This window comes from Trachemys scripta, chromosome 11, assembly GCF_013100865.1.
Source record: "Trachemys scripta elegans isolate TJP31775 chromosome 11, CAS_Tse_1.0, whole genome shotgun sequence".
Taxonomy (NCBI): domain Eukaryota; kingdom Metazoa; phylum Chordata; order Testudines; family Emydidae; genus Trachemys; species Trachemys scripta.
In genome coordinates this window covers 39753009-39777793 of record NC_048308.1, presented here as the reverse complement: position 1 = coordinate 39777793, position 24785 = coordinate 39753009, and the positions used below count along the sequence as shown (strand labels likewise).

The 24785-nt window shown below is 44.4% G+C and overlaps 1 protein-coding gene across 2 annotated transcripts; it reads left to right on the top strand.

Annotated features, from left to right (window-relative positions):
• On the top strand, positions 1 to 24105 carry CHRNA1 (cholinergic receptor nicotinic alpha 1 subunit). Of its 2 annotated transcripts, XM_034786301.1 has the most exons (10): positions 1 to 544; positions 12844 to 13022; positions 15545 to 15690; positions 15795 to 15839; positions 16324 to 16433; positions 16954 to 17149; positions 18132 to 18369; positions 19697 to 19920; positions 21271 to 21510; positions 23777 to 24105. In XM_034786301.1, exons 2-10 carry the CDS (start codon positions 12983 to 12985, stop codon positions 23906 to 23908), a joined length of 1371 nt encoding a protein of 456 aa, XP_034642192.1. In that variant the 5' UTR covers positions 1 to 544; positions 12844 to 12982; the 3' UTR covers positions 23909 to 24105. The 2 variants fall into 2 exon arrangements, with proteins under 2 accessions (XP_034642192.1, XP_034642193.1); XM_034786302.1 differs by lacking the exons at positions 1 to 544; positions 12844 to 13022 and adding an exon at positions 13333 to 15190.
• Positions 24106 to 24785: the final 680 nt, after the last annotated feature.

Sequence of the window (24785 nt, the reverse complement as noted above, 5' to 3'; positions counted from 1 at the left end):
AGGAAGGAGAACTGGCTGCCTTGCAGGTGGAAAAAAGCTAGCAACTTAAACAGAGCAGTGCTGGACAGGAACAGGGGAGTAAGAGTGAGCTCCTGGCTGACTGCTAAGACTGGCATGCTAAGGCCCTGAGATAAGGGCAGAGAAGGTGTGGGGGCTGCAGGGAAGTGGCCAGGGAAATAGACTGTGAGGTTGGAGGGGACGCAGCATGTAGCTACTATCTACAGGGTCCCTGGGTCAAGACCCAGAGTAGTGGGTGGGCCCAGGTTCCCTCCCCCCACACCACCACTCACCACTGAGGAAGTGGCCAGACAACAGGCTGCAGTTGCCACTGAGGGAAGTGTCTGGACATCAGACTGCAGTTCCCCCGGAAGAGAGGAGTGCAGAGTGTGGCACAGCCGGAGGACTGTATCCTGAAGAGGATGGCATGATCCTTGGAACGACACGGGTCCAGGAGCAGAAGTGACGGTGGTGAGACATCACCAGAAGAAGGCACACTGGCTAATAGAGCTAATCCCCAGGACAGCCAGCAGGAGGTGCTGCAGTGGTGAGTTGCACCCCATCAAATGGCCATATTATGGCTATATTTACTAAGCTATCCCCAATAACTCTCTTCAACTGAGGGAATTTAGCTGTGAGAACATGTGTATAAGGTGGATTTAAGGTTGCTGCAACACCACAGAGCTGCCTTCTTCCCATGCCAAATGTTAGAAAACGGGGCAATAAATGTTAATATTACGAGAAAACACAAGCCACAAACTCATAAAAATAAGGAAAATAACCACTAGGGTGTGGCTTCATGCACAACACAACCACCAAGTCTTCCCTCCAGTGCTTCATTTGTGCCAGTGCTTGCCAGTTTCTGAGCCCCAGCACCTCTAGGTTTGGCAATTCAAGCCCCAGAATCTCTGGCTACGTCTACAGTATGGGGGGGGGTGTCGACCTAAGATACGCAACTTCAGCTATGTGAATAGCATAGCTGAAGTTGCGTATTTTAGGTCGACTTACCTGGCTGTGAGGACGGCGGCGAGTCGTCCGCTGCCGCGCTGCCGTCGACTCCGCTTCCGCCTCTTGCCATGGTGGATTTCCAGAGTGGACGGCAGAGCCATCGGGGATCGATTTTATCGCGTCTTCACTAGACGCGATAAGTCGATCCCCAATAGATCGATTGCTACCCGTCGATCCGGAGGGTAGTGAAGACGTGCCCTCTGTGCTTGCTGTGTCAGTTATGAAAGTAAAAAATATTGCTTGAGCCTCGGTGCCTCTTTCATTACAAATTAAGCACTGCTTCCCTCTGCATTCACAGTGATCGTTATGGGGACCGGGAGCATCACAGTACCTTATCCCCATCTGCAAAGTATACTTCTAAAACTGTTTTTTAATAATGTAATAAGGAGCTTGTCGGCCTGTCTTGGGGTTTTTATTAGTTATGGATCATCAGCAATTTGTTCAATGTTTATACAAACATATAAGAAGACATGATCTTTGCCCCAAAGATCTTACAAGGATCTTACAACCACAAAACAAACAGTTCAGAATGCACCAGGTGATCATACTCTAGTACCATTAAAAAGTCCATATTTACCACTCATTACCAGCAGAATGTTGTGCACATATTGGTAAAGTTCCTGCAATAACCAGGAAAAACACACGCTTTGGTGTGAAGCTAGGCACTAATGAATTGTGTGTCAAGAAATTCAAATATAGTTTGTCACATAGAGAGATTAAATCAGTTCCTGGGAGCTACCAGCACATTTACAGTATTTCCTGTTCTGACCAGAGAGAAAATATTGTGGTATCTCAGATAGCACAATGAGGTGAATGTTGACTTTTAAACAGCAAAGATTGTAGCCTTAGGTAAGATGAAGTTCAGACCAGGAGTGGCAGAGCCTTCCCAAAAGTGGGGGGGCCAGGGGCCCCTGCCACCTCCCCCTCTGTGGCCCTGCTTCACCCCCTCTGCCCGAGGCCCACCCCTGGCCAAGCCAGAAGTCGTAGTGGTCTGGGAGCCGTGGACTCTCCTGCTGCCTGGGGTGGGTGGCTGAGAGCAGCCCCCAGCCCATATCCCTGCCCTGCACCCTCCACCTGGTTAGATCATTTCATTCAATAAGCAAGGGCTTAAAGAGAAGAGCTACCATGTGTGAAGAAAAAGAGGGAGCTAGTTCTAACCCTAAGTGCCATCTTGGATATTTTCAAAATATATTTTTAAAAAATCAAATAAGCTAGTCTCTGCAAATGAATCCAGTAGTAAAAGAGCCTGTATTGTAGGGCTAGCTGTTTTGAGGATCAATAAAAGTTGCAAAAGCATTTCTGAGGTTATGTAAGTTTATTTTGGTTGCCCAGTGATCTCTTATTCCAGATGTGATGCACAATGATTTAACATGTCTGTCTCTTACTTTGATGAGAGAATTCCACTGGAGGCAGACGACCTTCCTATGTATTTTTGAGTTTTTTAAATCCAGAGCTCAGATTATTTGTGGAATATGTTATGTAGCGCTTGATGTGCCAGTGAGTTAAGACCTGTTATTAGTTTTGTGTTTGGTAGCTGTGATGCTGAAAAGGGGGTTGTAGTTAGGGCTGTTGATTAATCGCAGTTAACTCGCATGATTAACTCAAAAAAATTAACCACGATTTAAAAAATTAATCGCAATTAAGTGCAGTTTTAATTGCACTGTTAAACAAGAGACTACCAATTGAAATTTATTAAATATTTTGGATCTTTTTCTATATTTTCATATACATTTTCATGTATTCTGTGTTGCAATTAATATCAAAGTGTATATTATTTTTATTACAAATATTTGCACTATAAAATGATAAAAGAAATAATATTTTTCAATTCACCTCATACAAGTACTGTAGTGCAATCACTTTGCCCTGAAAGTGCAACTTACAAATGTAGATTGTTACATAACTGCACTCAAAAACAAAACTATGTAAAACTTCAGAGCCTACAAGTCCACTCAATCCTACTTCTTGTTCAGTCAATCACGAAGACAAACAAGTTTGTTTACATTTACAGGAGATAATGCTGCCCTCTTCTTATTTACAATGTCACCAGAAAGGGAGAACAGGCTTTGCATGGCACTTTTGTAGCCGGCATTGCAAGATATTTACGTGCCAGATATGCTAAACATTTGTATGCCCCTTCATGCTTTGGGCACCATTCCAGAGGACATGCTTCCATGCTGATAGCACTTGTTAAAAAAAATAATGGGTTAATTAAATTTGTGAGTGAACTCCTTGAGGGAGAATTGAATGTCCCCTACTCTGTTTTACCTGCATTCTGCCATATATTTCATGTTATAGCAGTCTTGGATGATGACCCAGCGCATGTTGTTTGTTTTAAGAACACTCTCACTGCAGATCTGACAAAACACAAAGAAGGTACCAATGTGAGATTTCTAAAGATAGCTACAGCAGTCGACCCAAGTGTAGTGGGGTGGTCACCTCGCTCATGCCCTGAAGGGTTTAAAACAGCCCTGGGAGAGGACTGGGGCAGGGGAAAAGCTAGGCTGATTGGGGGAAAGCAGCCACAGGTGGGGCCATGCCCCAATTGGCCACGGCTGGTCCTATAAGAGGGCTGAGGGCCAAAGACTGGAACACGCACTCTCTCTAGCTTCTTGAGGGAGAAGGACCTGGCTGCCTATGAGCTGAGAAGGGTACCTGAGGTAGAGCAGTGCTGGGGAAGGGCAGAGGGAGCTGGGGAGCTTCAGCCTAGAAAAACCCCAGGCTGCAGGCCTTAAAAAGGGCCAAATAGGTACTGGGGCTGCAGAGGGGCAGCCCAGAGATAGGTAAAGGCAGCAGGTCCTAACCCCCTTGCCGATGATGAGTGGTTTACAGACTGCCATCTGCCCCAGTGAGCGGGGGCTAGATGATGACTGGCAGTAGCCACTGAGGCAAGGTGGGTTTACAGGGTTGGAGGTTCCCTAGGGTGGGGAGACCCAGATTGGGGGTTACTGCTAGGGCAGAACCCAGGGCAAAGGACCCCAGGTCTGGGAGGGACACAGGGCCAGCAGCAGGCAAGACACTGGTCTGCAGAGGGCGCTCTGGTCTGGAAAAAGCTAATTCCCGGGATGACTAGGAGGAGAAGCCACACCAGTGAGTCGTCGCCCCGCCACACCAAGGTTTAAGACTTTGAAGTGCCTTCCAAAATCTGAGAGGGATGAGGTGTGGAGCATGCTTTCAGAAGTCTTAAAAGAGCAACACTCCGATGTGGAAACTACAGAACTCGAACCACGAAAAAAGAAAATCAACCTTCTGCTGGTGGCATCTGACTCAGATAATGAAAATGAATATGCGTCCGTCTGCACTGCTTTGGATTGTTATCAAGCAGAACCTGTCATCAGCATGGATGCATGTCCTTGGAATGGTGGTTGAAGCATGAAGGGACATATGAATCTTCAGCACATCTGGCACATAAATATCTTGCAATGCCAACTACAGCTGTGCCATGAGAATGCTTGTTCTCTGCAGCTGCTCTGCACCTTAGAAAATCACTCCACTTTTTAAAAGACGTGTTTATTCAGACATGCAACTTTACAGTCAGATACACATATTGGACCAAATGCTGCCCAGGAGTCTACTCGGGTCCGCTCGATGATTATAAGGTAGCAGAATTTGGCCATTACAGGAAAAGGTATATTGGTAAGACAACGTACGTCACTGGCCAACATTTCCAAAAGTAAGGCAATGCCAAGTTCTTCCCACAGGTGCAGTCACTCCGCCATGTTGCACATATCTATGAAGGCAGATTTTAAGCAATATATACAAACTGCAGTACGATACAATAATTCAAAATAATGCCATCCCCATGAGGCAGGTATTTTTCTGAGGGCATTGAGGCTTCAGAGAGGTTGAAATTACTTTCCCAAGTCCACTCAGTAAGGCTATGGAGCCTACATAGCCAGATTTACAGCTTTAACCACTTAGCCCATGCTGTGTGGAAAATTTAATTTTCTATGGCCATACTTTTGTGCCTTGCAAATCACATCCATTTATGTAAAGAGGAACATATTGCCTGCCTGTTATACAAAAAGCTCAAAACAAGCTGCTCTAGCAATTCTACTGATGCTGAAAGGGCCTGGGCAGTGGATCTAGCCAAAACCAATGGGGAACTGTTTAGACACACACTAGGCCTGGCACCAGGTCATCATAGTGGCCAAATTATCCTTAAAATCCCAGAGCAGTTTGGATGCCTTTTACAGTGAATTAGCCAGGACTCCGTGATCCAACATGGTGCACTTGTCTGTTAGAATGAGCATCTATTGGGCAGCCCTCCCATGAGTGCAGAGCTGAAGGCTTTCTGATTTCAAATATGGAGCTTCATGGATGCCAGCTAGGATTGGATTTACCTTTCTCAGTCATAAATGCTCTGCCTGGTACACCTTTTACCACAGAAAAATCAATAGCTGTCTGTATCAAGCTGGCAGCTAAAACAATGAACTCTGTTTTCATGGATTGACCTGCTGAGCAAGTATTAAGTGTGTTTTACTAACTCCCTGATGCAGGTGGCTCCTTAGTCCATGCAGATATAAGGGAGATGGACTTAGCTAGCTTAAGAGAGAAGACTGGATCCAATAGTGCAATGCAGGCTACCTGAGGATTCCCTCAATGCAGGAGAATTCCAAGAGGGAAAAGCACTGTTGTAGCTAGCCGTGATCCCTTTTCACTCTTCAAAGTGGGAAGCATGGCCGGGGAAACAGTTGGAGTACTGCCGTTCCAGAATTCTCCCTTGGGAAACTGGAGGGAGGTGCAAGCTAGAGCAACTCTTACAAACTGGGGTTTTGTCAACTTTTCCTCCCAACCCAACTAGGGTCTAATCCTGGGTGCAACTCAGCTAGCACCAGATTTAAACCCTAGCCCTGAAATAGGAGCCCTAGAAGCAGCCATGTCTAAGAAGATGGCTGGAGATGAATTTAGTATCTTTGTTAATTTCTTTATTAATAAGCAAAACTCCAGAAAGGGGGCAGACTTTTGATTCTACATAGTTTTACACAAGAGGGATGAACTGTGTCTGATGTGAAAACTCTAACTTTGAATTTCCTGATGTTGGCTAATTGAATTAGCCCATAATATTGCACTAAAATAGGTATTTGCATGAATTAATGCAATCGTCCCCAAACATTTTTGTCTCTACCCCCCCTTACCTGTTCTGTACTCCCCCAGGAACCATGCTCTGGAGCCAGGGGCCGTGGTCAGGAGTGGGGCCAGTGCTGCAGCTGGGGCCTCAGCTGGGAGCAGGGCTGGGAGCCGGGGGCCACGGCTAGAAGCTAGGCCAGAGCTGTGGCTGGGGCAGAAGGTGAGGCCCAAGTGAAGCTGGGGGCAGAGCAGGGCTGGGTGGCGCTCCCTCCCTGCCCCCCATGGGGACTGGTCCAGGCCCTACTGGGCCCCCCTGAACATTCCTTTGCAGCCCCACAGTTTGGGGACCACTGAATTAATGTTTAGTCCTTGTGCTGTTCTTAAAAATATATTGGAAGGAATGTGAAAAGTGCATTCTGATGGGATCTCAAGGTAGTTAATTCTTTGACTGCGTCTCTTGTTGAAAATATTTATTTCCTCTGTTTTGGTTTTCCTCTTGATTGTTTGTGATAGTTATCTCTTAAATGCTGTTGATGTGCCCACTGCATCTTTTCTAACCATTTGTTGCCACCTGCTGGTGATAGTATTGAGTTGCCAGACTAGTGTGTGATGGTTTCCAGTAGAAAATGTATGCCATACTGTATATAACTAGGGGCAATCTGGTAACAAACACATGGCAAATATACAAATTACTTTTCAAACAATCTGCCTTCTGTTATCAGATAGCACCATAATCTACTGTCACCAACAATGCCATTTTTCACATATTAAACTGAATTAAACACTGTTAAGGTGTTCTTGGTTTACAATTATATATGAAATAAACAAGCTTCTATTACACCTCTACCTCGATATAACGCTGTCCTCAGGAGCCAAAAAAATCTTACCACATTATAGGTGCAACTGCGTTATATTGAGCTTGCTTGGTTCCACCGGAGTACGCAACCCCACCCCCCCAGAGCACTGCTTTACCACGTTATATCCGAATCCGTGTGTTATCGGGGTCGCGTTATATCGAGGTAGAGGTGTATTTATTTCTCAGCTCTTATCCCCCTTCATTTTCCTGACAGTATAGCCAGTTACACTGGCTTAACGCTTTTATACACAAACACATGCACTCAACCTCCCCACCTCTTAAATGCTGGATTGCACTGACGATCCATATGAATTAAATAGCCTGAGTTAAATCATGTAATAGAAGTGGTTTGGAGACAAAGAAACCTACTCACCCCTTTCCCCTGCCCTGTTTGAAATTATCTTTATTCCTTTTTTAATTTCATTTTTCTGGTTCTCATGTCAACCAATGACATAGATGAAGCTACCATTATAGCCTCGTCTTTCTGTACCATTTCTTCTCCTCCGTCTCCCACTATAGTTCAGGAAGTGACTAGATGCAAGTGTGTGTATATGAATTCTTAATGTTTTCTAAGTCAAAGTCAGTCTTCTCCAGCATTCCACCAGAAACATTTAATAATCAGGCTGAAACCAGTTAACTTGTAAACTGATTGATTACATTATGCTGGTGCCCTTATGCAGAGAAGATTTAACTTCAATACCATCAGCTCATTGTTGGGGTTTTGAACTCGGGCCTGGTATTATTAACAGATTCAGATAAAAATGTAAAATCCTAAATTCGGACAATGTTGAGTTAAAATTTTTCTTTATAGCCTGCCTGGATGGGACCCATCACTCCATTCTATTCACTTGCGTGGTTAAAGCATGTGTCGCTATGGCACTTTCAGCACCCTAGGCCATGGCTCCATCTGAGATTGGGGAGGCAGTGCTGAGAGACCAATATCTCAAAGACCAAAAGGCTGAGGTTAAGTAGGTGTGGGAATAAGTCAGAGCAGGATTTAGCTGTCTTCTATTAGCAAATGATTTTTGTAAAGCATCTTGAGGCTTTGAAGCTGAAAACAGTTTTCTTAGCAAAGTATGGAAACCAGGTGTTGAATTGTTCTCTCTGTAAATCCAGATAAATTCCCACTACTGCTCATTTCACTCCTGTCTCTTTAGTTTCACCAAGACAATAACTAGTCATACTACATTGTTAACAACAAACAACTTTCATTTCTGTCAGTGCATATTTAAAAATCAGAGTTCAGCTGGCCTGAGCTTTTGGAGGGGAATTTTTTGAATCCAGACACTCTGCCAGCTGAGCTAAACTCCTTCCTCACCCCCCTCTTCCATTCAGGCTGTGGGTCCCTATAGGTCTTTTTCGAGAAAACTACTTTTGCAACATCCTTCAAATGTGGACCTCTGACTTTCAGCCAGTATGTTGCAGCTAGATATCCCACGTACAGCAGTTTGCTCCAGAAATAAGGACTCTGTTTTCAGGTCTACACAGCTGCATGAAAAGTAAGCCATGCTGAGTGCATAAATTTTCTGGGCCATTTACAAATTCCATGTCTGGCTGATTCCAAACAGAACACAATAGTATAGCTAGGCTTTTTGGAATGATTGAACCTTATGTTATCCCAGACCTATAATAGGCATAAGACAATGGTAACTTTTTGACTGCCTCTGTTTGGGACTGAACCTGCCATTCCTAGCTTGGATATGCAAGGAATGCTTGGACAGACAAAATGTGCATATCTGAAGCTACGTGGTTAACATTCCAGTGATATCATCATGAATTTGTATCTGTGCAGTGTTACGCTGGGGGTTGGGTGGAACCTGGCTGAAGCTGGTGGGTATAATAGCCACCCTTCATTGGGAGAAGCCGTTAATAGTCATAGAGGCATAAAGTTTAAGACCAAAAGATCATCAGGTTTGACCTCCTGTATGTCACAGGCCACCAATACCACCCAGCACCCACACATTAAATCCAGCAATGGAAATGAGACCAAAGGAAATGAGACCCATAGGAGACTAGACTACTATGTGCCACAGGCAGATAATAGGAGGCACTGGGGTATCGGAGGGTCTTGCAATGGCAGGGAAATGATTAAGTGAGCTATACACAAATAATCCTGGCAAGTGACCCACATCCACACACTGCCAATCGGAGTTGGGGGAAATTCCTTCCTGAACCAACTTATGGCAATGAGCATGTGAGCCAGAGCAGCCAGCCAAGCACCTGAGAGCGAGAATGCTCGGTGCCACCTCAGAGCCCTGGCCTGCCCTGCCTAGGGTGACCAGATGAAATGAAGAAAATATCGGGACACGGGGGGGGGGGGGGGGGGGGGGAAAAAAAAAAAAAAAACGAGTGCTGCCGGCCGGCCGAGATCCCGGCAGCACAAAATATCAGGACAAAAATCGGGACAAACAACTCAAAATCGGGACGGTCCCAATTTTATTGCGATGTCTGGTCATCCTAGCTCTGCCCAGTGTCCCGTCATGACCACCCCGATGTTTCAGAGGAGAGAGGTTAAAAAAAACCTTCCATTGGAGGAAAAAATCCCCAGTTAAACTGCTTTTGGAGTAAGAGAGCTAAAACAATAGGAGCCACCAGCCTACGGTGACCAGACGTCCCGATTTTATTGGGGACTGTCCCGATATTTGCTTGTTTGTGCCGTGTCCCGACCGATGTGCGGTCAGGACACTGGACAAACAAGCAATTTTGCCCTCCTGGAAGGGCTCTTGCCCCCCCCCCGACTCCGCTCCCTCCATCCCCCATTGGCTCCCTTCCCAAATCCCCGCCCTGGCCCCGCCTCTTCCCCATGCATGTGGCATTCCTCCTCCATCCCAGGCTTGCTGCTGTAATGGCGGGGCAAGTTTGGAGGGAGGGGGTGGTGGCCGGCTTCCAGTTCCTGGAGCTGGTGAGTAGGGGCACTGGGTGGGCAAGGGGGGCTGGCCAGGGGGCTGCTCCCCCAGGAGGTAGACGGGGGGGGGGCTCCGGACCCCAGCAACGGCGGGGGAGAGCAGCTCGGGGCTGCACGAGTGGCCATGTAAAGTTTATCGGCTTGGACAGCACCCCGACCGGCTCCCCGCCCCGCGCCAGCATGTCGCGCCAGCCGCCACAGGCCAGGTAAGGAGCCGAGTCGCCCTCTCCCCCCTCGTCCTGGCTCCTCAGCTGAGCCCCCCCATCACCCTCCTGGGGGAGCAGCCCCCTTGCCAGCCCCCCTTGCCCGCCCGGTGCCCGTACTTATTGGCCACAGGAACTGGAAGCCGGCCACTACCCTCTCCCTCCAGGCTTGCACCGGCATTCCAGCTGCAAGCCTGGGAGGGAGGAGGAATGCCGCTCAGCTGAGGGCCTGGCGGGAGGGAGGGACTCGGTTCCTTACCTGGCCTGCGGCAGCCAGCGACACATGCTGGCGCAGGGCGGGGACACTACCCCTCTACAGGGCAGGGCGAGGAACCGGCCGCGGTCCCCCTTCCCCAGCCAATAAACTTTACGTGCCCACTCGCGCGGCCCTGAGCTGCTCTCCCCCGCCGCTGCCGGCGTCCGGAGCCCCGCACCTCTTGCTCCAGCGGCTCCTTCCCCACGGGGCAGCGGAACATGCAGCATGTGCCCAGGGCCCGGGGGGGGGGGGGGGGGGGCGGGGGCCCGGGGGGGGCCAGCCCCCCCAAAACGGCTTTTTTTTTTTTTTGCTCCGCCCTCCCCACCCCGCGCGTCCCGATATCCCCCCCTGCGTCCCGATATTTCCTGTCAGTGATCTGGTCACCCTACACCAGCCAGAACACAGGCCGAACACAAGGCCAGTCAGCACCTGAGCTATGTGGGCAGAGAGCTTTCCCTGAGGCTGACTGCAAACACACAGAGTACTGTTTTGGTGGAGCTCTCTGTGTGTGAGATCAGATGCAGTGAGAAACACCCAGAAACAAACAGGAAGGCAAAAGTAAGCACCAGAGACAGCCAGAGATGCGCTTGTAGCCTAACCCTGGGAGAAAGCTAAGTGAAAGAACTTTTTGGTAGAATGCTGGCTGGAAAAAGAGTCTTGAAATACTGAGCAAGGAAACTGTGTCCTGTTGTTTGATTCTTACTTTGTTCAAGGACACAGGATTTTGTACATTCTTTGTGTAAGCAGAGTCAGGATAAGCTCTACCCTGACATCTGGTGGTGAATTATGGCGAGTGTGGAAAAGAACTCCAGGGGCTGATCTTGTTTGCATAGGCACACCCACTCGCCTGGCATGAAACCACAGCAACTCAAAGTGGTTACTTTGGCTGGTGTGGGATCCCCAGTTTCTCTGTTATTGGGGCAGGAAGAATAAAGTTTTGTTACCCTGATTCTGTGAATCAAGGCCAGTGGAACTGTTGTATGACAGAAGGATTGAGTGAATCATTCACCATTACCTAGGTAGCATTTGCTCGTCAAGGGGCATGGGTTACAAAACCCAGTGAATTGAGAGAGGATGGGGACAGGTATTGGTACCTGGTAGTGTGGGTCCCTTTTGTGGGCCTGAAACACCAATTGCACCTCCTCCTCTCTCCACTGTTGAATGTCAGAGCTAACTTTGATTCCCTTAGGAGTCTAGTTACAGACTGCTGAGCTGAGTTCACTTTGGGCCAATAGTGCACCAGCACTGGGGCTCCCCTACTACTAGCTGAAATCACTAAGAGCTGAAATCACAAAAGAGCTAAAGCTACTTAAGAGCTGAGATCACTGAGGCTGTGTTAACTAGTGGGGGAGCCTGAAGCTATTGCTAAGCTAACTTAGCTTAGCGGGGGTGAGCGGAGCGGCTGGAGGAGCAGCTAGCAGAGCAGAGCCTTGTGGGAGCAGCCCAAGGGACGGGCGGAGCGGCGCGGCTCGGCTCACAGGTCGGTGAGCGGAGCGGAGCGGCGCGGCTCAGCTCACAGGTCGGGGAGCGGAGCGGCGTGGCTCACAGGTCGGTGAGCGGGGCGGCACGGCTCACAGGTCGGTGAGCGGAGCGGAGCAGCTGCCAGAGCAGTTCGGGGACAGCAGGAGTGGGACTGCAGGTGGAATGGAGCAGTTCGTGGTGAAGGCTGCGGTGGAACCCCACGGAGAAGCAGCCGGTTGGCCTCGGATCACGTAAGGTGCCCCTTAACACCCTGCTCGCCCCCCCCCTTTTGAACTCTGGGGCTGCACTGATCATGGACAGAGACTTTGGGGGGTTGTCGGACTTTTGTGATTCTTGGGTTGCTGGACCCAAGAGACTTTGGGATTGGTGGACTTTTGGGACTTTGGTGATTCTTGGGTCGCTGGTTTCAAGAACCAATGGGAGAGGACACGGCCCAATTTGCTGGGGTGGGTCTTCACTCATGGTTTGGTCTAAGAACTCTAGTTCTGGTGTTTTTCCAATTTAATGCTGATATTGTTTACCTCATGTTATTAAACATTTTCTGTTACACTCAGACCCCGTGCTTGCGAGAGGGGAAGTATTGCCTCTTAGAGGCGCCCAGGGGGTGGTATGTAGTTGTCCCAGGTCACTGGGTGGGGGCTCGAGCCGGTTTTGCATTGTGTTATTGAAACGGAACCCCTAGATACAGAACCCGGCCCTTGTTGCTGCCAACTTAGATGGGCAGAAGGGTTACATTTGTAAATAAACAGGATTGCATCAAAAAATATCTGACTGCATCACCAATTTCTCCTCCCAGCTGAAACGGACAAGACCCCAAATTCAGCTAACCACTCAGGTCAAAAAAGCTTATGTGCAGCTGAGGGTTTCTTTAGGTTGGGAGTATTCTAGTTAATCCATACTTGGACGCTAAGTTACTGTACAAACAATCTTCCTTTTACCATGGAATGTGTTATGCTTAGAAAAAAAATCCCACCGTAAACCAGAGAAGATGTTTGACTGGGCAAATATAGCGTGTTACTGTTCCTGCACTGGGGCAGTGGCTCTCAGCTGTCATTCCCATAAGCAGGTGGTGTAAAACAATAGCTCAGCAGTCACATTTTCCAAGCTGTCTATCAGGAAGCCACAGAACCCTCCTCAGTGAGAGACGGTGAAGACTTTGAAATCCCTGCTAGTCTGTGTGTCTAGCTGAGACAAAAGGCCGCACAATGAAGTTCCTCTACACACACCTCCTCTTCTTTTGCTCAGGTAAGCTCATTTGAACAGTTGGTTCATTTTTGGTTTGGTTCATTGCTTAATGTGTTGCCCGCTGCTCTTTGTATATAATGTGAATTGTGTAAATAAAGCTTTATGAACTTGCAAGGATGACATATAAAATTAATAAAATAGTGGCTTCTAAGTGCAAGGATATCAGCTTATTCATATTTGAAGACTAAACGATCGCAGAAATATTCAGATGATTTAATCACAGTATGCACTAAATTCAAAAGTCGAGCTGCTTTCTCCCCTCTACGTTTGTTGCTTTTTTTCTGCCATGTGCCATGTTTTAGCACAGAACAAAAAAGACACTGAAATCTTTGGGGATTTTTAGCAAATATGGCTTGAAATGCAATATACTGTAACAAACATTTTAATTTATTTGTGAGGAATACTGATAAGGAAACTGAATTGATTGGCAGCTGCATGTGTTGTGCTGGGACCTATTAATAATCCAATTAAACTGTCCCCTAAGAGATTAAGTATTTTATAATCTTAAATATTTTTCACCAAATTAAAAAAAAATTGTTATATTCCTACCAAGCCCTATCAGAATAGAACTGTAGGAAGGATTTTGTTAATTGGATTAATAGAAACCAGTGTAACTCTTGACCTAAATATGACTCTGGGATCATAACATACCGTCTGAAACATGACACCCAATACTGCCCTTCCTGTCAGTGGAAACAGGAGCTGTTTGTCTGCAGCAGAATGTGATGTAAACTTCCGTGTTTTGCCATCCAAGCATCTTAATAGCAAGAGTTGTGTCATTTCAGTGAATCTGATCCATTTGGAGAAAAGTATTTCATATAGTACAAAGCAGCTGAGACCCAGGAGCAGATTAAGGCTGGATCCTCAGATTCCCAGCTCAACTGTCTTAAAGTAAATCAATTTGAAACTAAGAGTGAAATTCTGGCCCCACTGAAGCCAATGGCAACACTCCAATGGACTTCAATGGGCCAGGATTTTGACCTAAGAACCTATTCAAGGGTCTGAGCTCAGAAAAAGGATTTTCAGAAGTGCTAACCGCTGACCTAAATCTGCTCCCACCACCGTCCATTCCTGTTGCAGGACGAAAAGATCACTGGGAGCAAGACAGGCAGCTCTGTGATACTGAGTACAAGGAAACGTGTTGTGCCCTTGTAATACTGCATTAGCCAGGCTGTAGTTTGGTCCCTTGTAGGTAGTGGAATTTAGTTTAATGCTTTCTCAACCCCATGGCACACCCCACCTATTTTCACAAGTGGTTTTATTATGTGCTCTCTGCCAGCGTGAAGAGAATGAACTGACTCATAAAAATACGCTGTTACTGAAAATGTCAAGTTGATAGCAGCTTCTAGAATATATGCAATGTAGCAAAGGGCTTTAGCATTGTATGTTATCCCTTTCCCACCTGGTGAGGGCTTGGGTTTTCATATTATGCAAAATGTACAAAGGCCATTTTACATACCAACTGTTAGCTTTCTCTGTGACCTGAAGCAGATGTACACAACCACTTTCTGGAGAAAAGATGAAAGATGTAGGAATAAGACTGCAAGATGACCGTTCCCTTGTGGCTCTCTCAAAATGAAATGGGAACTCACCATAGGGTATGCAACTGATCCAAATAATTTCTAAAGCAGATTTTTTCTGTATGTATCTTTTCACTGAAAGAGTGAGTGAGCAAGATACGAGAAGAGGAAATGGAATGAACATTAAATAAAGATAAAGTGTTAGGTCTGTCTTGTCTGAAGTCACACGAGTCTTTTAATTAAGAGAGAAAGCCTGTTTTCCTTTTCCATGTGGATTTGAAATGACTGACTTGCATGCTGTTTCACTTGAAATTCAGATATAAAATAAGATGAAACTGGATCAGTCAACAGATGTACACAGGGAGCAGATTGCAGGAACATAGCATTAATGTCTTCTTAACCACACAGCCATGCTGAGAATCACTCCCAACAACCCCCAGAATGCAAAGCTTAGGATAAGCTTACATAAATAAAATACAACAACAAGCCACAAGGTGGCACTTTTAGCTAAACATACTAACGCTATTTGTGCATGTTCTTTAAACCTCCAGTGTTATGGGCAAGGACAAGGATGTGGATCCAAGAAAAAAGATGCAAGAAATGCCTGACAATGAGTCTTCAGTTTGCCTAACTACCCAAAAATGCAGGGTGAGATAGGTTTTAGGAGTTTCATGAAGCCTGATTCCAACTTTGATGGTGGGAGTTCTTGATATTTGTTGGTCTCCTGGATGGAACTGTATGTGTTTTGAATGATACTTACTCTTGCAAGCAAATATTACTCAGAATCAGAATAGGTTATCGTCCCTGATGACTATGAAGCAGTCTAAGACATGGTCTGCAAATAAAAAGAGGCAATGAAATAGTAAATAAGCTTTGTTATGGTTAGAGTCCCTCACTAAAATGGCACAAGACTGTACATCAGTAATATTTGCAGGATATCCTTACCAAGATCGCAATCTATTCTATCACTGTCTTACTGATGACATATTTGCTGTTCTGTAGCTGGTCTGATCCTGTGCTCTGAACATGAAACTCGTCTAGTTGAAGATTTATTCAAGAACTACAACAGAGTAGTGCGCCCGGTGGAAGATCATCGTGAGGCTGTTGTAGTCACAGTTGGGCTGCAGCTTATTCAGCTTATTAATGTGGTATAGTATGAATGATGATGTTTAACTGTGTTTGTTTATATGAGCTCATCAAACATTTCTTCTGAATAAGCTTTTTCCCTAAACTTTCTGTTTGTTGTTTGAAGGATGAAGTAAATCAGATTGTAACAACCAATGTACGCCTGAAACAGGTAACCTGTGAATTTCATTACTCTTGCTATTCCAAAGCAAACTATTGCCCTGGACCTAATCCGGAATGTGCTATTCTCCGGACATAAATATTACACACACAACATTTTCTGTTCTGGTTTCCTGAAGCAGCTTAGGCAGATGGCAGGGCTGACTGATGATTTCTTTATACAGTCCTAGAACCTTGAAGTTCCATTGAACAACTTGGAGCTCTTGAGAAAAGACACTTTGCATTTGACAAGATGTCCTTCTCTGATATTGTTTCAAACAACAGATTTGTGTTACAGTTATTTTAGATTATTGAGGTAATCATCATGTATGGTTTGAACATATATAAGAAAGCGGAATTGGTAGAAGGACACATACAGTACTTTTGTGCCTATCTACATGTATCAATGGTATGACAATCAGTAGATCTTGGGAATATTAGATTTAGTTCCAGCAATACTGATAACAGGTTTCCACTGGCTAAAATTCTTTTTTTAGCAATGGACAGATGTCAACCTAAAATGGAATCCAGAAGAATATGGTGGGTTGAAAAAAATTCGTATCCCATCTGAGATAATCTGGCGCCCCGATCTTGTTCTTTATAACAAGTAAGTAGTGCTAACAGTACAAAAACTCTGCACAGAGCCTCTTATAACAAAAATTACAGAATCTGAAGTAGAGGAAGGGGACCAATGATCAGTTTGGTGTTTTTTCAATACCTATTTGAACACTTCATATGTGTCTGAATGACTAGCTGAGATGAGCATCATTTGGATTAGTAAATGGAAAAGCTTGAGAGAGAGAGAACGTCTAAAACAGGGTCTGAGACAGTTATAGCAAGTCCAGTGCAGGACAGAAAACCTGTCTATCCTTAGAAGATCAAGACCAAATTCTTGGCACTCACCCCTCTTTATAACCTAATGACAGGGGAGTTACACTTTGGTACTTCAGGTCTGAATTTGACCCATAGGTTTTATATTCAATGAGCCAAATTCTCCATCCAGTTACCTCAGAGCAAACCCTTTACCGAGTATATACCCTTTCCAAGTCTCCTTCAGATAGATACTGTATTATATGTACGTCCGTTATGCTGTCCTTGTCACCGTTAATTTCTTCTTTCTTTTGCAGTGCAGATGGTGAATTTGCTATTGATCAATTCACCAAAGTTCTTTTAGAACATACAGGCAAGATCACATGGACACCACCAGCAATTTTTAAAAGTTACTGTGAAATTATAGTCACACACTTTCCATTTGACCAGCAGAACTGCAGTATGAAGTTGGGCACTTGGACGTATGATGGTACAGTGGTTGTTATAAATCCGGTATGAAACAACTTTTTAAATGAGAGTACCAGTAGACATTGAATATTTTAACCTGAATTCTTTTTCCCCACGCCTTTTTTTTTTTTAAGTCTCAGGTTTAAATGTCAATTGTAAACTGCTCTGATTGAAAAATAAACAGGCACTGAATTACTGAAATTATTAATGACTGATGCCAAAATATAGAGTGTACTACCAGCAATATTCAGCACTACAGGATTCCTACAGCTATTCTGCACACATTTAGTGCATAGACTTCATGGTCAACAGCATGGCTAAAACTTAGAGAGTTGGCACAGCTCCATTGACTTCAGTACAGCTATGGCAACTCTTTGTTAGCTGTAGTAGTACTAGGGCTTAGTATTAGGATACAGCCACTAGATTGCACATGTATCTGTAGAGGGTTGACATTCTCACTCCTGGAACAAAGAGTCCCTTAGTCATATACATTGTCTGTCTCTCTTTCTCCCTCTCTCATTTTCTATAACCTTTACCACTGTTGCAGCCAAGTGCCATCTCTAGATCCACTTTATAACTACCCTCTTGGTTTCTAAAATTCTGTACCCACTTGCTTCATTGACGCCCTATCTGCCTACTCTCCAGCCAATTAACCCCACTTCATCTCTTTGATCCTCTTCAGTCTCCCTGCTTGTTTATTTCTAGGGGCTGATTTTTACCTATGATTTCCTACCTGTCCCGCTTGGAACCACTTCCTTTTTCTATAGATATTTCACTGAAGACTCCCTTTTCTCTTTAACTTGACTGTAGTTGATTCTTTCTGTAAAGCTTTTAGTTGAAATGTGTGTAAAAGGCACAATATTAAAATAAAAGTAACATAGAAAGAAATAACTGGTGGGTTGGTTGGTTTGCTTACAAAGCCAGAAGCACAGGATTATATTAAATTTGGTTTCACTAGGAATCAATGCCAAGTTTTAAGTTATTGGTCAGTAGCTCTAATATTGAGATTTACTATTTATCCTGTCAGGAGAGTGATCGCCCAGATATGAGCAACTTTATGGAGAGCGGCGAATGGGTGATGAAAGATTACCGGAGCTGGAAGCACTTTGTTTACTATGCCTGTTGCCCTGACACCCCATATCTGGATATTACCTACCACTTCCTCATGCAGCGCTTGCCTCTCTACTTCATTGTCAATGTCATCATTCCCTGTCTGCTCTTCTCGTTTTTAACTGGGTTAGTGTTTTATCTGCCCACCGATTCAGGTACGTGCATTTATTACGTTACTGTAATAAGCTCCTGATTCTCAAAGGAAAGAGCAATAACTAACAATTAAGTCAATGAGACCTGTCAGGATCAGACCCGAAAGTGATGGACACTATAAATCTAGCTGAGGAACAGTTTCAACTCTAAAACTGCTATTATGTAGGCCTGACTCAGCTCCCTTGAAAATCAGTGGTAAATCATCCATTCAATGTCACTGGGAGCAAGGTTCAGCTGATTGGTTTTGTGCCTTTGAAATTAATATATTGAATATGTTAATAAACAGTCAAATGGTGACACTGGAAACCCTGATATAGCATGTTTGAGTTAGGGGAATTAGTTAGAGTTAGTTTGTTTCAGCCATTAGCTTCTCTGATGGCATGAATAACTATATTAAGCAACCCTGGTCTCTTTCTGGCCTGTACTGTGCCTCACTATTAGGTGCTCTCTAATTTGAGAAAAGCACCTATTCACTGCAACCATTTCCTGGTGCTTAATTTGTTTTTAATCCATGCCAGGATTTTGCCCCTTATCCTTGGCTGTTTTTTCCTTCAATTTCCTCTTATGATGGGTCTTAAGAGCTTTTTTTAAAAAAATGCATGCCACTGGACTGAACAGAACAAAATGAATGTTCATTGTATTTTGTAGTTCAGTTTTGTCACCCTTAGTGCTAAATAGCATTGCCAACCCTCCAGGATTGTCCTGGAGTCTCCAGGAATTAAAGATTAATCTTTTTAATTAAAGATTATTTCATGTGATGAAACCTCCAGGAATACGTCCAACCAAATTGACAACCTTAGTCCTAAAGGAAGTCTCAAATATTGCCTGAGCTCTAAGGCCATGTGCTCTCTTGTGCATTCAGTCAGCCCACAGTGAAGCTGCCATTTATCCATAGCTAAAAACAAAGCCACCCAAAGGAACTGAGGAAATCAACCCAAAGGAGCAAGCCCTGATTAGAGGCCGTGTTTACTCATTTAACTCCAGCAGCACATACTCATGCTCATAGCAAGTGAGTTGTCAGTGCCTTCAGCCTGTCCCCAGTCCCAGTTGTGTCCTGGAAAACTCCAACTTGATGCTGGGGGTGGGGGTTGATCCTAATTCGGTCCCTCCACAGCGGCACAAGAACATGAATGACCAGCTAGGTTTGCTGCTTCTTGTAATGCAGAGAGAGAGAGAAAAGTAGTCCAGATGTATAGGTATACATTCAAATATCCAAAATGTACCAGCAACCAATCACCCATGAAATCACACTCTATTTCTCTCCCTGATTAACACCCTCTGCACTGTATCACATTAATGGCAGTGTTGTTGTTTTGTTCTGCGTGGCAGGTGAGAAGATGACTTTGAGCATTTCTGTTTTGCTGTCTTTGACTGTGTTCCTTCTGGTCATTGTGGAGCTGATTCCTTCTACTTCAAGTGCAGTGCCCTTAATAGGCAAATACATGTTATTTACCATGGTGTTTGTCATAGCGTCAATCATCATTACCGTCATTGTAATCAACACCCACCATCGCTCCCCAAGTACCCATATTATGCCACAGTGGGTGAGGAAGGTGAGGAAGGTTATTTGTGAATTTCTCTGCTTGAGCAGGGCCTTAAATATTTCACTCTGCAGTTTATGTAATAAAAATCTCAGGATGTTGGGGGGAATTTCCCAATCCAGATAAATCTGAGGGCTCCCTGGCTAGGCTGCAAAATCACTCCTTTAAGTAGCAAAATTGCCTGTTGTTGGGTGTCTATCAGAGGGAACACCCAACACCTGGGAGGCAGATGAGGCAAAACAAAGTGGCAGCTGTGGACACAGAGAAGGAAATAGGTAGGTTGCTTATATAGCTCTTTATGGGAACCGACAGATTATCAGGCTGCATGACTCCTAGCCCAGCCAGTGGCCAACTCCATCAGCCAGCTGCCTGCCCAGGTGTTCATTGCGGATCCACAGAGTGGAGCTCAACTGGGTCTCCCATGACAACTCCTCAGCCCATTCCCTACTCTCCTATGAAACAGCATTACTCCAAAGCTATTGGAAGGAAGGGAAATCTCCCTCTCCAGCGTAAATGATGGCCACCAGACCTTACCAAGACCCATGGCAGAGTTGTGGGTATGTCTCCACCTGGGGAACCCAGACCATCCGTGGCCACTCCTGCTAGTCTTTCCATCACCCAGCTTGCAGGAACTGGCCTTAAACTATGTAGGCCAGACCTACCACATACCGACCTATACCTTTAAAATTGCTCCAGTCTTGCAGTGGAAATTCTTTTTTTTTAATGGAACTTTTACAAATATTATTCTATCGAATCCCTGCAAGGGTAAGAGCTAGGGTTAGGGAATTTTAAAAGGCCAAGTCTGTACATGCTGTGTGATCAGGAAGAAAAACCTCCACTGATTTAAAGAAGGTTGTGAAAATCTGTGTGTGTGTGTAAGTGAAACAACAGGATAGCCAACAAGAAGAAGGGACAAGCAAAAGCAGGCCAAAGGGATTTCTCTGCAACACTTCTAGACAGTGTGGGCCAGATCCTCATTTGGTGTGTATCAGCATAGCTCTATTGAAGTCAGTGGAGTTACGCCAATTTACGCCAGTTGAGGTTCTGGTCCTGGGTGTTATACTCCAGTTATGTTTGGATCCTGTTAAATCAGTATACATTTTATATGGCAGCAAGAAATTGTTTCCTGAAAATGTGTGAGAGGCTTGTGTATGATTCAGTATTCCCCAGGGCATCAGCTTTATACAAGACAAGTAAAGTGTGACTAAGGCTTGTGCTGTGACACACTTTCAAACAGGGAATTTCTAGCAAATCCAGTAGAGGAGATTATTTGGTAGTTAAGAATGTTGCACCTGCTTTTGTTTGTTGTAATGTCACATCAGTAAAACAATCTCCCTAAACTAATGCGATTTCTTTTTTCAGATCTTTATTGACACAATCCCAAATGTTATGTTTTTTTCAACAATGAAACGACCATCCAGGGATAAACAAGAAAAAAGGATTTTTACAGAAGACATTGATATTTCGGAAATCTCTGGAAAACCATGTCCTGCTGCCGTCAACTTCCACTCCCCACTTACCAAAAACCCAGATGTGAAAAGTGCTATAGAGGGAATCAAATACATTGCTGAAACGATGAAATCAGACCAAGAATCCAGTAATGTAAGGAATTTTTTATGTGTGATTCATCCCTTGCTTTTAAAATAAGGCACTTTATTTTCTGGGAATAATAAATCTTTCCATTTCTCACAAATACACCCCAAACATAGTTTCTGCTGTATCAAAGAGCCCTGTTCTTCCCTTGATGCAATCTGTAAAGAATGATAAATAAAAGTTACAGATGACAATTGAGTCTTTGAAAAAAATTATGCGCTAAGATTTTCCAAGTTAAGTACATGAACTCAAAGAGGAGTGAGCATGGGTAGTTAGTATGGTTTCAAGGAAATTAACGATATTCCAAAACAGATTCCTAATGTATTTCATGCAGGACATTTTCTTAATATAATAGGCAGTTTGCAGTACACTCAAAGCTGGGAAAATAAACCTTAACAAAACTTCATGCTAACAGAAATATTTTTATTTCACCACCTCAGATCTTAAATGTGACCTGCAAATGTTAATTCCAATTTTGATAAGCTTTGATTTTGTGGACTCAATGCTCCAAATAATTCCTAGAGGAGGGGGACATAATAAGCATCTTTTAGAACACCCTGGCCTTTTCTACTGTACTACCCAAATGAAGGCATTTCCCAGGACAATCTAGCTTTGCCCCTCTTCTATAGAAAGTTAAGTCTATGTGCTACAACCCTTATTTATAACCCCTGGTTATATACTTCTGTCCTGAGTAGTTTCTAATATTTGGTGGTTAACTTTAATACTTAATACAGCACTTATCGTTTTGAAGGATCCCAGAGACTTCTCAATTATATACAAAGAGCACCATTGAGATGCAGATGTTTCTGGATGGGTGTCAGCAGCAGCTTGAGCTTGGGGCGTGTTGGTGAGAGAATTATTTTGGGCACCCCCAATTTAACTAATTCATTTTGGGCCACAATATGAAAAAAAGTGCAAAATTCTCCCCTGAATGTTTGACTGCAACGGAAATGCTGACTTAGATGAGATCGTTAGAGGTTCAGTCAAATACTCCAGTTTGCATCTGAGTTCATTTTGTGGGTGAAAACTGCACCTGAAAAAAGGGAGGCCTGACCTCCACTCTTTTGAAGATTTGCACCTCATTTGTAAAAGAGGCTCTTTGAGTCACTGACAGCCTCTTGAAGTGGAGCTCAGCTGTCTGTGTGATCTGTGCATCATTTCTAACATTTACAAAAGGTTTCCAAGGGCAAATTGCAAAACCAAGCTGGGGGTTGTAGCCATTCTGGTGAAATGTAGCACTTATGAAGTACTTGAAAATAGTAAATGATTATCACAGCCCCACTGAGAACTAAGTAAATCTAATAGTCAGTTTTACAGATGGGGAAACTCAGGCAGAAAGGTTGGAAAAGCCTTAAATTACAGAGAGTCATTGTCACAGGCAGGATTAGACTAAGGTTCCTATGTGCCCACTCCTATGCTTGGCACACTACTCTATGCTCACTCACACCGCTTGTCTCCCCACAGAAGTTGCTTAGCAAAAGAGCCAGTTCAGAGCAATTAGATTGGAGGTCCTTGTTCTGGCAAAGCCAGCTTGGGCACCACTGTCCCCAAAAACTCTGAACTGAGCTTGGCTCCCCACAAAAATCCAGGGATCTATAGAAAAGGGTGTTGTGTCCCGAAGGTTGCTGGATGAACAAAATGGGGACCATGAATAACCTAAAACCTTTAGGGAAAATGGTAACTGATTTTGAACACTCACAATTGGCATACACTTACTTTTAAGGCTCACTTTGCAGTCTAAAGAGTACTGAGAAGAATTGGAAGGCACTTTGAAAATCTTTATTTAAATTAAAACCCAAGCTAGCTTTGATATAAGTCCCCACAATCAGGAATAAGCCTGTGGCCAAATGTTTCTAGTGCTCTGAAATGCCCACTTTGGCAGCTGTCAGCACACTGCACAGTGGTGTGTGGGAAGGGGGTGGGTGTTCAAGAGTCTTGGCCGGAAACAGCACAGCAAATCTCTGCTCTTACGAAACGAGCAATATGATCTTTTAACCGCTGTTGAACACACACAGGACCTCTGTTCTTAAGGCTGCTGTGAAAAGGAAGGTTGAATCATCCCTTAATTTGAACTTGTGGGTCTGGCTAGGGTAGGCATTGCAGACCACTAACTTGTCACTTCAAAGAAAGTGAGTATTTTTCCATAATAATATTAGAAGCCAGAGAGAAGCTTTCCTTTGCACAAGACAGTAATTGCCCACACTTCCATATGCTGCCTTGTAAGGAATATAGTTCTCGGGAGGTTCTAACTGTCTCCTCTTTCTTTCATGTCCAGGCTGCAGAAGAATGGAAGTTTGTTGCAATGGTAATTGATCACCTTCTCCTTGGTATCTTCATGCTGGTTTGCATTATTGGAACATTGGCCGTGTTTGCTGGTCGTCTTATTGAATTAAATCAAGAAGGATGAACATTAAATCTAAACGGTGTACTACCCCTGGGCAGGGGTAGCATATCTTTGTTTACTTTGTTGGCTTTTATTGAATACATTTCATTGTTCTACCTGTTGTGTTCTTCCCAGCTGTCTGAAGGTTGCACAGCTAAGAATCACTTCCCATGGGGAACAAATAAAGGAAAAAATTAAAATGATGTTTTCCACACTTGGCATTTCTGAGCCACTTCCTGGTGATGTCTCTTTTGTCAAAAGAAAAAGATCTGTGCCACTGACAATGTGCAAATGGCTGTAAACCAGGTTTTGACCCATTTTAACAATCTTAAAAAACATTAATGTATAAATAGAATGTTTAACTTTGAAACATTTAAGGGCCAGATTATGGGACCAGCTGCAGCCCATGTCAATAAGGTATAACTGATGATAGGATTCTTCGCTTCAAGCTTTATCTATGCTTTAGATCAGTATCTAAAATTAGCTTTCAAGCTGGCTTTAAATCTTGGATGTGTGGTTCCTGTATTGGCCATGTCACAAATGACCCTTCCATTAGCAAGAGAGGTGCCACCAGCAGAGGGCTCTAAAATTCCATTGTTAAGTGTGATGTTCAACTACAGGTGACTTTGTGAAAAGTGCTTCTGCCCATGGAAACTCTGCTTGGCTCAGCAAGAAGGGGGCAACTTTCCTTTCAGGTGTTGTAGGTGGAATCCAGCTCAGTACAGGTGATCCGCACAAGAACGCCTTGCGGCCAAGTCGTCAAGGAGCCACGTGCAGGAAGTTTCACAGGTAGAAGAACTGTGCAGAGGGAATGTGCACCAAGTGTTCATAGAGCAGGTCTCTGTGCCTGTCCCAAACAGCCTGCACAAAGGGAAGCTGTTGGAAGCAGGCCAGGAGCCGG